The 15,361-nt window shown below is 34.4% G+C and overlaps 1 protein-coding gene across 1 annotated transcript; it reads left to right on the plus strand.

Moving 5' to 3' along the window:
• The first annotated feature begins 2,296 nt into the window (after positions 1-2,296).
• Positions 2,297-3,132, plus strand: LOC149201494 (uncharacterized). Its single transcript, XM_089401291.1, has 3 exons — positions 2,297-2,342; positions 2,590-2,753; positions 2,971-3,132. Exons 1-3 carry the CDS (start codon positions 2,297-2,299, stop codon positions 3,130-3,132), a joined length of 372 nt encoding a protein of 123 aa, XP_089257417.1.
• The last annotated feature ends 12,229 nt before the right edge of the window (positions 3,133-15,361 follow it).

A 15,361-nucleotide genomic window follows, 5' to 3' on the forward strand; every position in this document is an offset into this window, starting at 1 on the left:
AAATCGTTAGATATAGAGGATGAAGAAACTTCTGTAAAGCCTTCTCAATAAAAATTTTGTCCAAATAAAACTTGATTTTTTTTGTGTAACTCATTTTCCATTTAAAAAAGAAGTTTTCATGAATAGATGTTTGATCTATTTAGGGCATTTGAGAAATCAAGAATTTTATATAATATTCTTGTGTCATTTTTGAAAATAAAAAAACAGGTTTTTTATATATATAAATAATCAATATTTTATTTTGTGCACATTTAAATATCTACAAAATTATATTTTAAGTTTTATAAAATTATGTTATCAATATAAAATTAAAATCAATCTAAACTCATCCAATATCTAAATTATAATGCTACACAAATTTCTACACAATATTACGAATTTACTTATTTAAACTATTATTTTATATTCATCTAAATCCACTTAACATAATAAAATGAACTAATCTTGGTTTAATTAAATGTACTTTTATAACTTTTGTGACTGTTTTGTCTTTTAAGTTTATTATTAGTATGGTTACTGTTTTCTTATCTTTTTATTTTAATAAATGAATTGTAAGTTTAAATATTTTAATTTTTGAGATGTGTTTTTGTTAACTCTCTTGGAATTCAACTACATAATTAGTGAGTTTTCAATTTTTCATATAGATCAATTTACAGTTTTACCCTTTACCTTGAAAACTATTCATTACCGCTAATCCTTGATCTAAGGAAGTGCAAGCAACTATTTACAATTCCAGCAACTGTTATAAATTCTTGAAAAATGTTTAAACAAATATATCTATTAAAATACGTTAAAAAAATAAGTAATGATAACATCAAAACTCTCAACACATTATTGATCGCGAGACCATAATTTTAGTAAAGAACATATTATGTCATACACATGATTGATGAAAAATATTCGATACAACCTAATTATGTTCCAGATACAACGTTCATAAACGTACCAAGATTGAAGCTTAAAGCTTTATAATGATTTAAAAAATCCTCCCTTTAAAATAACAAATAATCAAATTGAAGTGCACTGTCATAGATCTCCAAACGAAACTTCTCTCTGTGGTTCGGTATACCCACGGATGTGTAGTAAAGTCAGCAGGACAATGTTTTAACAAAGAAAATTATTACTTCAATTATTCAACGCTTCCCTATAAATATCTGTGGAGGACTCAAGCGTTTGATTGTTTCGATTGTCAAATGATTATTATTTTATTTTATCACAAAAAAATTAATGATTTCAATATTCTATTTTATTGTAAAAACGTTTTTGAGTAACTAAATAAAATTTAATTATTTCCATTATAAAATTTTAATCATAATTGATTTAAAAATAATTAAATAACCAATAAATCTTTACTAACCATTATTCTGATATTTAATTTTTTACAAATTTAATAGAAATATCAAATATAAATGTAACTTAAAAGATACACATGAAAAATATTTTAAGAATTTCAATCTCATTCTAAACCAACTTAACTCCGAAAAATCTTAATCAAAATAAAAAATAAATAAAAATTAGTATTAATTTTTCACAAATAATAAAAAAAAAGAAAAAGAAAATAGAAAAACATTTGAGAATATATATTATGTTTATTTAAAATAATTTTTATGATTTAAAGAAATAGGTTAATGATCTAAGATTTACAGGTATCTGGCAGGAGTGAAAATCTGCCTTTTATAGACCACCAGCAGGTTACTTCAAATGATGAGTCAGCCTGCCTCCACATATAGCAACCAAAAATGACTATCCTCGCTACGAATTTAACAACTAAATTATGATAAATTTTCCCATCCTCTAAAAAAAATCTGATTACCTACTAACCAATAAAAAAATAAGAAAATTTACAAACCATTTTAAAAAGTAATATCACATCTTGAAATCCCACGGAGAGAAGAATCGAAGAACCAGTCTCCGATTCTCTTTGAAAGTGCCTGGATCCCACAAAGCACTCGAAAGTCTTACTTTTAATTAATTTACAGACAGATTACAAACAACATGCATATACCACAGATGCTCTCCCATGTTTTGCATTAAAATATATATATATATAAACAATAATCAGCGTACCCTGCCCCAGGTAATCTGTTCTGGTTGTTCGGGAGTAATGCATATCTTGTAAGAAAACAAATATGACACTGTAGGCCCACGTTACTCTAGATACGCCTCCCTTGGCTGGCTAATCACGATACTATTTTACTAATAATTAAAACATCATTTTCAGGATAAGAAATTACTGGCACCTTAGATCAAGCGGACGTTTCTGGGTGGTAACCTTCTTCGGGTAAGGAGGGACCATATGGTCGCACTGGCCATTCTGGTAACTACACTCACGCGTGAACACGGTTTCCGCACTGTATATATAGAACACCACTTCGTTACCATCTCCACAATCTAATCTGTTGAACAATTTGAGTTTCGTGAGAGGGTACAAGTCAGTCTCTGCATCTCCTTCCATTTCTTTGGGATCTAATTCAATTCAGTTTTGATCATGGTAAGGTTGTACAAGTCAGTTTCTGAATTTCGTCACAATCCGTTGTAATTGGAAATTTTGAAAGGATGTCTGAGAATAATTTCCACCACCATCACAAGGAAGACGAGAGCCAGAATTCCACCACCATCACAAGGAAGACGAGAGCCAGAATGCCGGTCCAGAAGGGACGCCGTATGAAAAAACGATGAAGGAGGAGAAGCATCATAAACGAATGGAGAATTTAGGTGAACTGGGAACAATAGCCGCTGGAACGTTTGCACTGGTACTGTATATATCTCTCTTATTCCTTTATTCCAATTTTAGTGATGATGACGTCAATTGTTTTCATTGATCGAAGGTATTAATCGTTTTGTAAAATCTGAATTAGAATAATTTATCGTGAATTGATGAACTAGATCAACCGGGTATATATATTTTCCGGACTTATAGCGTTTACCTATACTATCATCGTATTATTAATTAGGTCCTTCGGTGTGCAGTACGAGAAACATCCAGCAAAGAAGGACCCAGAGAATGAGCACAAGCACAAGATTGCAGAGGAGATTGCAGCAACAGCCGCAGTGGGGGCAGCGGGCTACGTCTTCCACGAGCATCACAAAAAGAAGGAATCTCATAAGGAAGTGAAACATCACAACGGTTAGCCACGTGCTGATACATTTTATATAATTGCCTTTCCCTCCCTGAAGAAATAATTTGTCATGCTGCCACTCATTTCAGTTTTCTTTGTTTCTTCGATCATTTTGTGATTCTAATAAACATTGTAATGTTAACCAGGGAGCTACTGTCATAGCTGTAGTCCTTGCCGTGGTTGAGAAATGATGGGTTTGTAAGAGATCACGAATTGAAGTGTAAAGTGATCTTAATTTGTTAAAGTATAGCAAATAGTTACGTAGCTGATATTGAAAAAGATTAGAATCTTCTAATAACTTTAAAGTATCTCAATAGGTTTGAGATTTCAAGGGTGCCAGGTTCTGTTCTTGCTGTTTCTTCAAAGTTTTTTACATTTTTCAAACTTATAAAATTGCTTTTCCTTATTTATTGAAGGAAATCTTTATTCCTATAAGTTAAACTTATAAATTTAATTCTACAGGGTTCCAAGATCTACTTCATCATTTCTCAACATTCATATTTTTCCTTTAATTTCAGAAACAGTACAGTTGAGTTGTGTTTTAAACTTCAAAATCTCAACATTTGCAAAGTCGAGACCCCTATATATAGATTTCTGTGCATTGGAAGAAAGCTGCAGATGTTTGAACACATATTTGATAGACATTGAACCTACAAATATTGATAAGCAAGTGCATATCAATATGGTCCATAAGGGAATTAGATTTGAGGCAAACAATTGCTTCCTCTCTCTAGATATTGCTAGGAGAGTAGAATGTCAAACGCCAAATGGGAGAAAAATGTATAGAGCACGAAGAAGTTTTTTCAACTCATTCAATCTTATGAAATTTTAATGTTGTATTTTATTGAAAAGTTTTTACTTTGACATGTAGACCCTAGGCCTGCATCATAAAAATCCTCCCAAAAGCAAGCTCTAGTTGATAGGTGGTTCTATGGTACAAATAAATTTTAATAGCATATCTTGAATTTTATATTGTTGAAATTCTCGACTGTTGATTGCTTTATTCCCAGTGAATGGATATGACAGGGAATCCATACAAGTCATATCCAGGACATTTATGGTTCTTAGAGAGATTCATGTTGTATCACTTCTGTATATAGATCCATGAAGGAGCCAAGGCAATAATGATCCATATCACAAGGATATCCAAGGGGGGAAAGTATCGAATACCATAGATAAGATGAGATAGAGAAGAATGCAACATAGCTAGAAATTAAAGAGAAAATTGATAAAAAAAACTGCAAGGAGAAGGTAAAAAATATAAGTATAATATTCAAGCAAACATAATATTACATGGCATGAAGTTGAACACAGTGTCTTGGAAAGTTGTAATAATAATCAGAGCAACTACTCTTACAAAGTTGTAAGAACGAAATGCTTTACAAGGTTGAATTGGAAGTTGTCTTTAGACTATTCAAGTTGCAAAGGACCAAACTCACAGCAGTGAGTTAGTGAACTCACTAGACTGCCACTCATTGTTTACAAGAATAATTATCCACTGTATACATTAATCAAATCCATGTCAATTCTGGCAGCAATGCTTGGGCTCTGCGCGTAAGGAAAGGAGACATAAGAAAATGCTTACACTCTGCAACAACTTACACCCAGATGAGATGATGGAAGAAGCAGTGGCAGATGAATGTTTATGCATTAAGTTGAGATAGATACAATTATTTTTAAAGGAAATGTACCTAAATATCGAATTGTTCATTTGCAAAGCAGGGCTCTTTTTCTAATGTTGACATAGCTGTGGTCTTATCTATTACTGTCATTTTGTGAAGAGACATGAAAAAGCAATAGGGACAACGTTAAATCCTGGCTGACTTTGATGGAAGGGTACTCCATGCTCATGCATTAATGTTAATGCATTATTTCAAAAATATCTCAATCTGGTCAGAAAAGAGGTCATCTGAGAGGTGAAACAATTGACCTTCTTTTCTGAATGTGTAATTTACATAACTATATACCCATAGCCCTGGTACGAGAGGACAAAGAATGGTCATCATCTCCGACATAAAGGAACAGGCAGACGATAATGGAAGAAATGGAAAAGAGCCAGTCTCACGTAAGGGGTGAACCATGTGCATCAACATAACAAAAAATAAGGTTAGAGCATCCACAATAATTACTACATATGGAGTGAAACATATAAGTTATTTACATTTTTCAAACTTATAAACAGACAAGCCAAATTTATGGGCTTTCATGCTACAACATAGATGGTTTGGCCAAAAAGTTAACTATAAATACAAAACCACTTATCAATAGCAATAGCCATGACCTGGAGACAAGGATTTCTTAGCATGTTAATAATGAAATGGACAAAACAATCATTTGCCTTGATTTAAAGAGGAAACAATTTACAGATAGGAAAATGTGACAAATTACAGAAATATGCGACGAAAGTGAAAGATAATTAAATAGCCATTAAATCATACTTAAAACAGATTGAGAAAATCACTATAATGCTACATAAAAGCCAAATAAATGATTCCTATATTATTAACTTTTATGATAGGAACAGGTCTGATTGCCTTGGATGATTTTTCAGTGATGGTCATTTTTATATGGTCCTGGGCAGTGCAAAAAACAAATTATTTTCCTTTAGCTCAGGGACGCAACACAGACTCAGCAATTTTTACTTGTTACATATTTTGTATTGCTGACAGGCGACTTTTAACAAGGAATTTTGTGGATAAATAACCACTACATAGTCAGGTGATACAGGCTATCTTTCTTGAAATATGTAGCAATGACATAATGTGGCCTAGATCTAGTTCCTTTTTGGGCATAATATGCCTTTGAGCTATCTAGAAATGCAATTGGCATCTACTCTATTGTATTTTGTTTTCTCATAATGATATACAAGGTTTTTTTCCTTGAAAAGAAAGGAACAGACCTGATCAGTCTAAAAGGCATAAAGAATACCATTTTGAAATTAATAAGATGATAGCAGACATAAACTATATGTCCTTAGTGATCCTGTTATATGCATTACTATTTGCAGATAGTTGGTGGCAAAAAAGTCTACACCCAAGGTAGTTTGAAATACAATAAAATAATTATTTTCCAGGCCAATGAAGAACCCCAAAAAAAACTCACCTTCACGTTTAAACAAATCTTGGAACAAGCCCTTCAAATATGCATAATCTAGCATGTCATCAAAAGGCAGAGAGTTGCAATGCTGATAGTACAATGCAAACTCTGTCGAATGGGACTTCCATAATGACTGGACAACAAAAGTTAGTCTAAATAAGTGTCAAATTAATTTCAATGTAAACTACAACATCAAAATAATAAGAAGGTAAAGAACAATGATTTACTTCAATAGGAGTAGCTATCTTCTTCTAACATATTTTATCATACTCTTGCTTCTTATTTGATACCTTTAGACCTTGTTCCTTCAAAAGTCTTTAAATTGTTTTTTCGTCTTCACTAGAGAAACCCATCTAAACTCAGAATCTGATCATTTTGTGCACTTGTGCATATGATATAACACAGGTTTATATGATGGTAATTCTAAAGTTTGTGTATCCTTTGCATTGATTTTGATAACATTTTGAAATCCAAATTCGGCTGCCAAGATTTCATTAATGTTAATAACATAGTGGTTGCCTCCACTCAGTACTCTGTACTTGTAATTAGATGTTTTGGTTTTCAATTTACTTTGTACAATTGCCGCTAATATATTGATATTGTAATGTTGTGGTTTCATGTCGTGGCGTGGTAATACTGCAGGCGAGTATTATGAGTACCATCATATGGAGTGGCAGAGATTGTTGAACAACGTTAAGAAGTGCACTGCAGAATAGTTAGTCAGAGGTGGAGGAGCTGTGGCAAGTGGATCAAGACTGTGGCGAATATAACGAATCAGAAACAGTTGGAAAGTGCATGCGATCACCGACGTATATAGAGGCGCCATATTATTTTTTTAAATCCATCTATTGTTATGTGTTGTATTACCATGTGCTTAGCACATATGTATGGATGCTCGATTTTAATGAAGATCCGCGTAAATGAAATTTAAAAGGTTTAAAGTTATTTAGAACACTTTTGTCGGGACTTGTGGGCCATAACCCACAGGCGCAGGTTCGAAATTTCCACATGAAAGGGGATTTTGGGCTTACCCCAAGATCTCTTTTCATCAAGTGGTATCAGAGCAGGGAAAGTTTCCTGCGAGGAGAAGGATTCCAAAGAGAAAGAAGAAGAAGCGGGAGGTACAGTTGGTTAAGATGGAGAGTTTGTGGTCTTACTGTCATGCAGATGGCGACAACGGAAGGTGAGAAGATTTGCAGCAACCTAGAGCAAGGTGTGCTCAATTGGTTCCAGAGAAGAGAACCAGAAGGATGCCAAAAGACCGAGTGCGGAGGGCTTGGTGAGGTATCGTGTAACAGAAGGAGACTATTACTGCAGAGGTTGGTTGCAGCTCACGGAAGATCATGAAGGCAGTTCCACTGAAGAGATATAGTGGGTAGAATTGTTGAGGACCAACGGAAGTATATGACCAGGAGGTCATCAATATTTTTTACCTCGAGAGTCTAGTGCAGGAGCATCTGACCCTTTTCTTAATTAAAGAAGAATCCAAGTGGAGCGATGAAGACGTGGACAACAAAGCTGAATTAAAGGAGGAAAATATGGAAAATTTGCTTTAAAATAGATTTAAAGCGGAAAAGATGTGATCATTGCATTAAGATAAGCATGAATCGAGATCCTGGAGCGAGGAGGACGTGGACAACGTAGCTGAACGAAGAAAATCTGCTTTAAAATGGATAAGATGGATACGACTTACTATTGTTATCTGTGTGCATGTATTTTTGAGAGATTTTTGTAACAGATTCACGCCTTTGTAAATGCTTTATAAGCATGTTTGTATGCATGAGATGGGGGGCGCGCAATATAATGCTACACAAATTTCTAGACAATATTACGAATTTACTTATTTAAACTATTATTTTATATTCATCTAAATCCACTTAACATAATAAAATGAACTAATCTTGGTTTAATTAAATGTACTTTTATAACTTTTGTGACTGTTTTGTCTTTTAAGTTTATTATTATTATGGTTATTGTTTTCTTATCTTTTTATTTTAATAAATGAATTGTAAGTTTAAATATTTTAATTTTTGAGATGCGTTTTTGTTAACTATCTTGGAATTCAACTATATAATTAGTGAGTTTTCAATTTTTCATATAGATCAATTTACAGTTTTGCCCTTTACCTTAAAAACTATTCATTACCATTAATCCTTAATCTAAAGAAGTGCAAACAACTATTTACCATTCCAGCAACTATTATAAATTCTTGAAAAATGTTTAAACAAACATATCTATTAAAATACGTTAAAAAAATAAGTAATGATAATATCAAAACTCTCAACACATTATTGATCGCGAGACCATAATTTTAATAAAGAACATATTATCTCATACACATGATTGATGAAAAATATTCCATATAACCTAATTATGTTCCAGATACAACGTTCATAAACGTACCAAGATTGAAGCTTAAAGCTTTATAATGATTTAAAGAAAACCTCTCTTTGAAATCCAAATTCGGCTGCCAAGATTTCATTAATGTCAATAACATAGTGGTTGCCTCCACTCAATACTCTGTACTTGTAATTAGATGTTTTGGTTTTCAATTTACTTTGTACAATCGTCGCTAATATATTGATATTGTAATGTTGTGGTTTCATTGGCAGCTTTAACAATAATGAAGCTAATTTTGTTGCTTGATGGTAACATTCTCAAAATTATAGACAGCAGATCCATGAACCAAAGTTGATTACGATGCAGTTAATAGACAAATACCTTTTGCAAATTGCATTGACAAAGCGAAAATCAGCTAGCTTCAATTGTCCGGAACTAGCTCAGAGAACATTCTCAGGTTTTATATCCCGATGGACAATGCCCAACTCATGACAATATTTAGTGACCATTATTAATTCCTTGATCAAGTTTTCTGCCTGATGCTTAGAGTAGCATCAAATCCTAGACATCTTGTCAGTGAGGCATCCACCAGAGCATAACCGCATCACAAGATGCCAATATTCTTCATATTCATACACCGCTTCGAGTGAGACAACTTTAGAATGGCCTGACAGATGCTGCATAATCTCAATCTCCTTATACACATTTTCTTTAGTCTTTTTGGGGAGGGTCTTACAGGCCAACTCTTCCCCAGTAGCTTTGATCTTGCACATTCTCACCAAACCAAATCTGCCTTGTCCTAACTCGAGGCCGAGATCATAATCTTGTTCAATCTTTCACTTCCTACCAGTCTGGGTAGAATCAAGAATACAACCAACCTTTCTCTTGAATCCTCTTTCTGGTGAATTAGGTAAACAACCCCTTCTTGGAAGAGGAGGAGAAATAAAAACTGGTGTAGGATGCAAATCTAAGAAACCCAATTCTTGACCCCTCATCTTTTCCATTATTAGCTTCCTCTGCTGTTGGAAAGAAAGGTGCAAGGCTAATGATGTGGAATACTTGCCATTATTGCCTAGGCGAGCTTTGTTTTCTGAATTGACATGGTCTACTACTGCTCCTCTTTTCTGCTTCCTTAGCAATGAATCCATTTCAACTATGGACTCTGCCAAAAAAATTTAACTGTTAGCAGATGTGAGACTGCCATATTGCTAACATGCGAATACCCATGTGGACAGCGAGTTACATGAAACCCTTCCAAATCACAAAAAGTTTGATGAAAAAGTTTGACACGTGTTTCTTACCACAGACACGTTATCAACTGCATGAACCAAGTTGGTCAAATGGGGCCCGTTCATCTGACTACGTGTGGAAGTTTTCCATTAATGTTTTATTTGGGATAAGTTTCAGCGAGAACCAGGACGCCCGATTTTCATCTCCTTGCTAATCAATAAACTCTGTTAATGTTCGTTGAATCTTGAATTGTCCATCAAATCTTAATTACATTTTTTCTAGAACAGAAGCTGCTGTCACTGTCCGTCCATTAAAGAGAAGACCGAGAAGCGTCTGAGAGTGCGACCATTATATTGACAGAAATACTAGCAATAACGACGAGTCCATTGGCTAATTAGGTAGGTATGCTGTGCATTATTTCCGAAATTTGTTCTCTGTAAATGGATGAATTTAGCAGGACGTGAAATCTTGATGGATTCTTTTTTATCATTTTAGATGGGAAGAGCTATTTCGGATGATAAAATGGCCAGTTCTAGCTCTGACAGAAAAGTGTCGACAGTAGCGGGGAAATCTGTCATGCTGCATGCCTTTTAGCTTTTAGCGTTTAGCGTTTCAGGTAATTTTTAATTGGCAAAATACGACTTATTTTTCATGGATCCCTTTTTCACTATCGTTGGCCATAGGATACATGTAAGTCTGAAGCCCAGAGAAAGGCAAGAGAATGAGAGCATCTAGTTAGCACAGAAAGTAATCTCTCATCCTGAGACACACAAATAGCTACCCATTTCTCTACCCATCGGACCTATTTGGCCCTGAATTTGTTGGATTTTGGTATGGGGTTTATACGAGGTCAAGATTGCTGGAAGCCTCAGTTAAGTTCTTCATAAATTTTTTCTCTTATAAATAGTGGTCTATATTAGTATTCGCTACAAAAAACAATGTTGGCCGTGGGTTTGATTCTCATTCACGTAAACAAGCACATTATAGGTTCTATTGCTAGTGAGAAAAGGGCATGCTTTTACTTATTTTTAGCTTTAATGGGGAATTTTTGCTCACGAATGCATTCTTATGTAGCCTTTTTGTTATAGGGTTTTAATGATTTCGTCTGATTAATGGGGTAAAACGTACATGCCTTATTGTTTTATAGTTGTGTCGACGTGCCCTCGTTTCTAATGTAATTACAATAGCTGTATGTATTGTTTTTTCCCTTTTCGTAAAGTGTTTTAACTTGTTTAACTAAATTTCGAAATTCAAAATTGTTTTTTGAAGAAACATAACAAAAACAAGCCACTGTAATCATTTTTATAATGAAAAGTTATGGTTTTTTTAGGCTGACAAAAAATAATAATTGAATTTCGAAATTGTACCTCCAGGGGCAGATTAACGGGATAAGATAGGCGACAGTGGATCAACGAAGAAGTGCAATTAGGCTTTGTCTTTCTCTTCTTTTCTTCTGCAAATAGAACTAGCTGGCTTGGATGTGAATTGAATTGAACCAGTACACAATGGTGACAAGTGTAAACAAGTGTGGAGGCAAGAAAAAACTTAGGATAAAATAACTTGCCCTCACTAAAATCACATCGGGGCAAGAGACGCTTGCAATAAGAGGGTGAAATCGAAAGTTTGGTTAAAATTTTCTTGATCCAAATCGCCACCAATAAACTTTGCTTAAAATTGCTTACTAGAAGAACTAATCACTGGTCAATGCTCCATAGAATGCTATAGTCCCTGTTATGCCGGAGGCAGGGACTAATAATTAATAATATTATGCAATTGTTGTCGTTAATCTATGTATGGAGCTTTTGATTCCAAGAGTACCATTTCAAATGTTTTAATAGTTGGCCTAATGTGTAAATCATGTCTAGCTCCACCGTGGTTGGGGCTTGTTTAAATTCTGGGTAAGTTTAACAACAATTTTTTTCTTAATAAGGCTCAATTAGGAAATGAATTTTAGAGTGTTACAAAATTATTTTTTGTCCATCGCATCGGGAGTCACTTTGCTGTTCCTAAGCTGCAATCGTGTAAAACAATGATCTCTCTTCCTGCACAATCTGTTTTGGCTCAATTAACTAATTACCCTAGTCCTCTGGATTGTATTTAACTGATATATTTGTCGTCCATAGCATTTGGAAAATTCCCTTTGGTTAGTAGCCATCGTGTAAAACAACGATGTAACATATTTTGATTCAGTTGATTAATAACCTAATATTTCTGAATCTATTAAAATAAAATATTTACCATAATAAAGAATTTGGTTAACTATTCTTTAGATATGAAGAACGTGTTATGCAGAAAACTAATTTTTTATAACAATAAAAATATTATTTTTAAACATTTACTCATGTTTTTAACAAATTAGATATATGTACATGTATTGAATAATGTTTTTCATGTGAAATCACAATCTATTATTGTAATATTATTGTAATTTTATAGCTAGTCTAGAATCATCTTAATTCCACATTTATCACACATAGAGACGGCTCAAATCATTCAAGTAGAGATCAAATCTCTCTCTCTTTTCCTCTCTATATCACCTACAAAACATACACACTCTATCTCCATATCTCTCCACATTTCACTCTCTCTCCATATCGATCTATATATCTATCTCTCCCTCCCTTTTCCTCTCCCTCTCTTTCTCTTCCCCTTATCTTCCCTTTCTGTCTCTCATTCTTCCCCTTCTCTCCTTATCCCCTCTTATCTCTCTCCTTCTCTCACTCTCCTCTCTCCCTCACTCTCTATCCATATCTCCCTTTGCATACTCTCTCTCTCTACTTTTCTTTTTTATGTCTTTCTTCTTCCCTTCCTCTCCCTACCCCTCCTACTTTGTCTCTCTCTCCCTCCCTCCCTCTCTCTTTATCTCTCTCAAGTTATCTCTTTTCCTTCCTCTCTCTCCCTTTCTCTCCCAACTCTCTCTCTCTCTCTCTCTCTCTCTCTCTCTCTCTCTCTCTCTCTCTCTCTCTTCCCTTCCAAATATATCACTATCTTTCTCCCTATCTCCTTGTCTCTCTCCCCTTATCTCCCCTCCATATCTATGTATCCTTCTCTCTCTTTTTCCTTTCTCTCCCTCTCTCTATCCTCTTCCTTTCTCTCTCTTCCATCCTCTCCTCTCTCGCTCACCCTCTCTCCATCTCTCCCTTGTCACACACTCTCTCTCCACGTCTATCTCTATGTCTGTTTTCTTCCCTCTATCTCCCCCCTCTAACTCCATCTCTCTCTCTCCCTCCCTCTCTCTTTCTCTCTCAAGTCCCCTCTCTCCCTTTCCCTACTACCTTTGTCTATCTTGGCCCCCCTCTCTCTCTCTTTCTCCTCCAACTCTATCCCTATCTCCCTCCATGTCTCCTTACATCTCTCTCCCACTTTCCCCCCTCCATCTATATATTTTCCCTTTCTCTCCGTCTCTCTCTGCTCTCCTTCTCTCTATATTCCCTCCTCTCCTCTCTCCCTCACTCTCTCTACATCTCTCCTTTCCCTCTCCCTCTACTACTATCTCTCTATGGATGTGTTCGTCCCTCCCTCTCTCTCCCCCTCCAACTCCAACTCTCTCTCTATTCCTCCCTCTCACATTTTCTCTCTCCCTCCCATCATATCTCTCTTGGTTCCTCTCTCTATCTCTCTCTCCCTCCTCCCCATCATGCCCTCCCTCTCTCTCTCTCTCTCTCTCTCTCTCTCTCTCTCTCTCTCTCTCTCTCTCTCTCTCTCTCTATCTCTCTCTCTACCATTTAGCTATGTCACTATCTCCAGTCCTCTCTCCTTATCTCCCCCCCCTCCATCTCTCTCTCTATCTCTCTCTTCCCCCCCCTCTCCCCCTCCATCCATATCACTGAGAATTGTCACTTTAAGTAATTAATGCTGCATGTAAAGTCTAATATATTTTACATTTTAAATTTTGATTGTGAAATGAGTTATTGTTTTTATGCATGTGGTATTGAGAAGGCATGGTATTGGCCCACAGTATTGTAACAAAACTTATTTATAATTTAATAATATCCATGGTAATGTGGGTATGAATATGCATGGTGAAGTTTATTGTAGATATTAAGTTCTTATGTTCTTGTTAATTAATATATTTTTTATGGAATCATTATTAATCCCTTCTAAGGGAGGACTCTAGCAATAAAAGTTTTATATGATCACTATTATTTTAGCATTAATCAATAAAAATTACATTGCTTAACTTTTAAAAATCACTACAAAAAACGTGTCATTAGTGCTCGAAATAGCATAAAAAATTAGTGTATTTGAGCTTGCAAATTGATTCAATTGGTGGTGCAAAACTCGCCGCTACAATGAATTTTAACTTGGGCATCAAAAATATCACCCATAATAGCACCATAAATACTGCCAAGTTTAGAACCAAGAATTATTTCTTGCATTATTTTTTCCATGGTTGGGCCTGTTCGTACTTCTAGTTTTGCTCACAATTGTGCTCCCTATTTTGATTCTAGTATGACATGGAAGCTAGCTTCGTTTTTTTGTTTCTTAATTTATGCCATGTTATGCTTCCATTATAATGTCATTTGTTGGTTCGAGTTTTTATTCCAATATTGCATCGCTTGTTGCATCTTTCTTTGCTTCCATTATGGAACCCTCTTTAACTTCTGATATGGCTTCCATTATAGTGGCTTTTGTTGCTTCTAATACTGCATCCATTGTTACTTCTTGGTTTTCTACCTCAATGCCTTCTTTGTTTGCTTCTTAGGGATTGCCAAGTTGGGATTATAATGTTGCTTCCATTATTACTTATTTTTTTGCTACTTGAATTGGATTTCTTTTTTTCTTCTAACGTAATTCAAAGTTTGGCTACTAGTATTTCTTCCATTATTACTTCTTTGTCTGCTACCTAATTTATTTACTTTTCTTCTTAAGTATTGCCAAGTTTTCCTTCCAAAATTTCTACTACTGTGCTTCTATTTTTCCTTCCATTGTTGCTTCATTTTTTTCTTTCTTGTCAGCTTCATGGTTTTCTTCCTTTTAGTTGTAATGTTTTCTTCCTATTAGTGCTTGGATTTGATTCTTTTTTAGGTCCAGGGTTTACATCCTTTTTAGCGTGGGGATTTGCTTCAATATTAGCCTCTAATTTTGACTTTTGTTAAGTAAACATTTCAACTTCCTATTTAGAGCTAGTGATAGCTCCAAGTATCACCTCCAATTTAATGTCAAATTTTACTTCCATTTTAGAGCCACACTTTGCTTCCATTTTAAAAACTCATGTTGCTTCCTTTATAACTTCCATTCATTAATTTAATATTTTCCTTTAAATTATATTATTTAAGTATATCATTCCTCTTAAATAACTTATACCATTATATATTAATTCATATTGCATTAGAAATATTTTACAACCGATAATATATAAAGAAGTTTTAGGGAAATGGACATTCGGACAAACTAACAACATTATTATATTTATTAAATCTCCATCACAATAAAATCTACAACATCGATTTTTTTGTTTGATATTCATCACTTAATTACATGAATAAAGTATTATAAAGAGTAACAAGATTTTATAATGGCATGCACCATGAGAATCAGTGCAGTAGCAGCCATAAATTATTTTATGTGTGTAT

This window comes from Pinus tabuliformis, chromosome 2_1 (genome assembly GCF_031772625.1).
Source record: "Pinus tabuliformis cultivar Carrire ecotype Pingquan chromosome 2_1, CPIR1, whole genome shotgun sequence".
Taxonomy (NCBI): Eukaryota; Viridiplantae; Streptophyta; class Pinopsida; order Pinales; family Pinaceae; genus Pinus; species Pinus tabuliformis.

Bases quoted from the DNA above. Each gene is read 5' to 3' on its own strand.
- LOC149201494 (XM_089401291.1), top strand. From the start codon at position 2,297: ATGGTCGCACTGGCCATTCTGGTAACTACACTCACGCGTGAACACG. The intron at 2,343-2,589 runs GTTTCCGCACTG...CACCATCACAAG, and splicing joins TACACTCACGCGTGAACACG to GAAGACGAGAGCCAGAATTC. The intron at 2,754-2,970 runs GTACTGTATATA...TTCGGTGTGCAG, and splicing joins CCGCTGGAACGTTTGCACTG to TACGAGAAACATCCAGCAAA.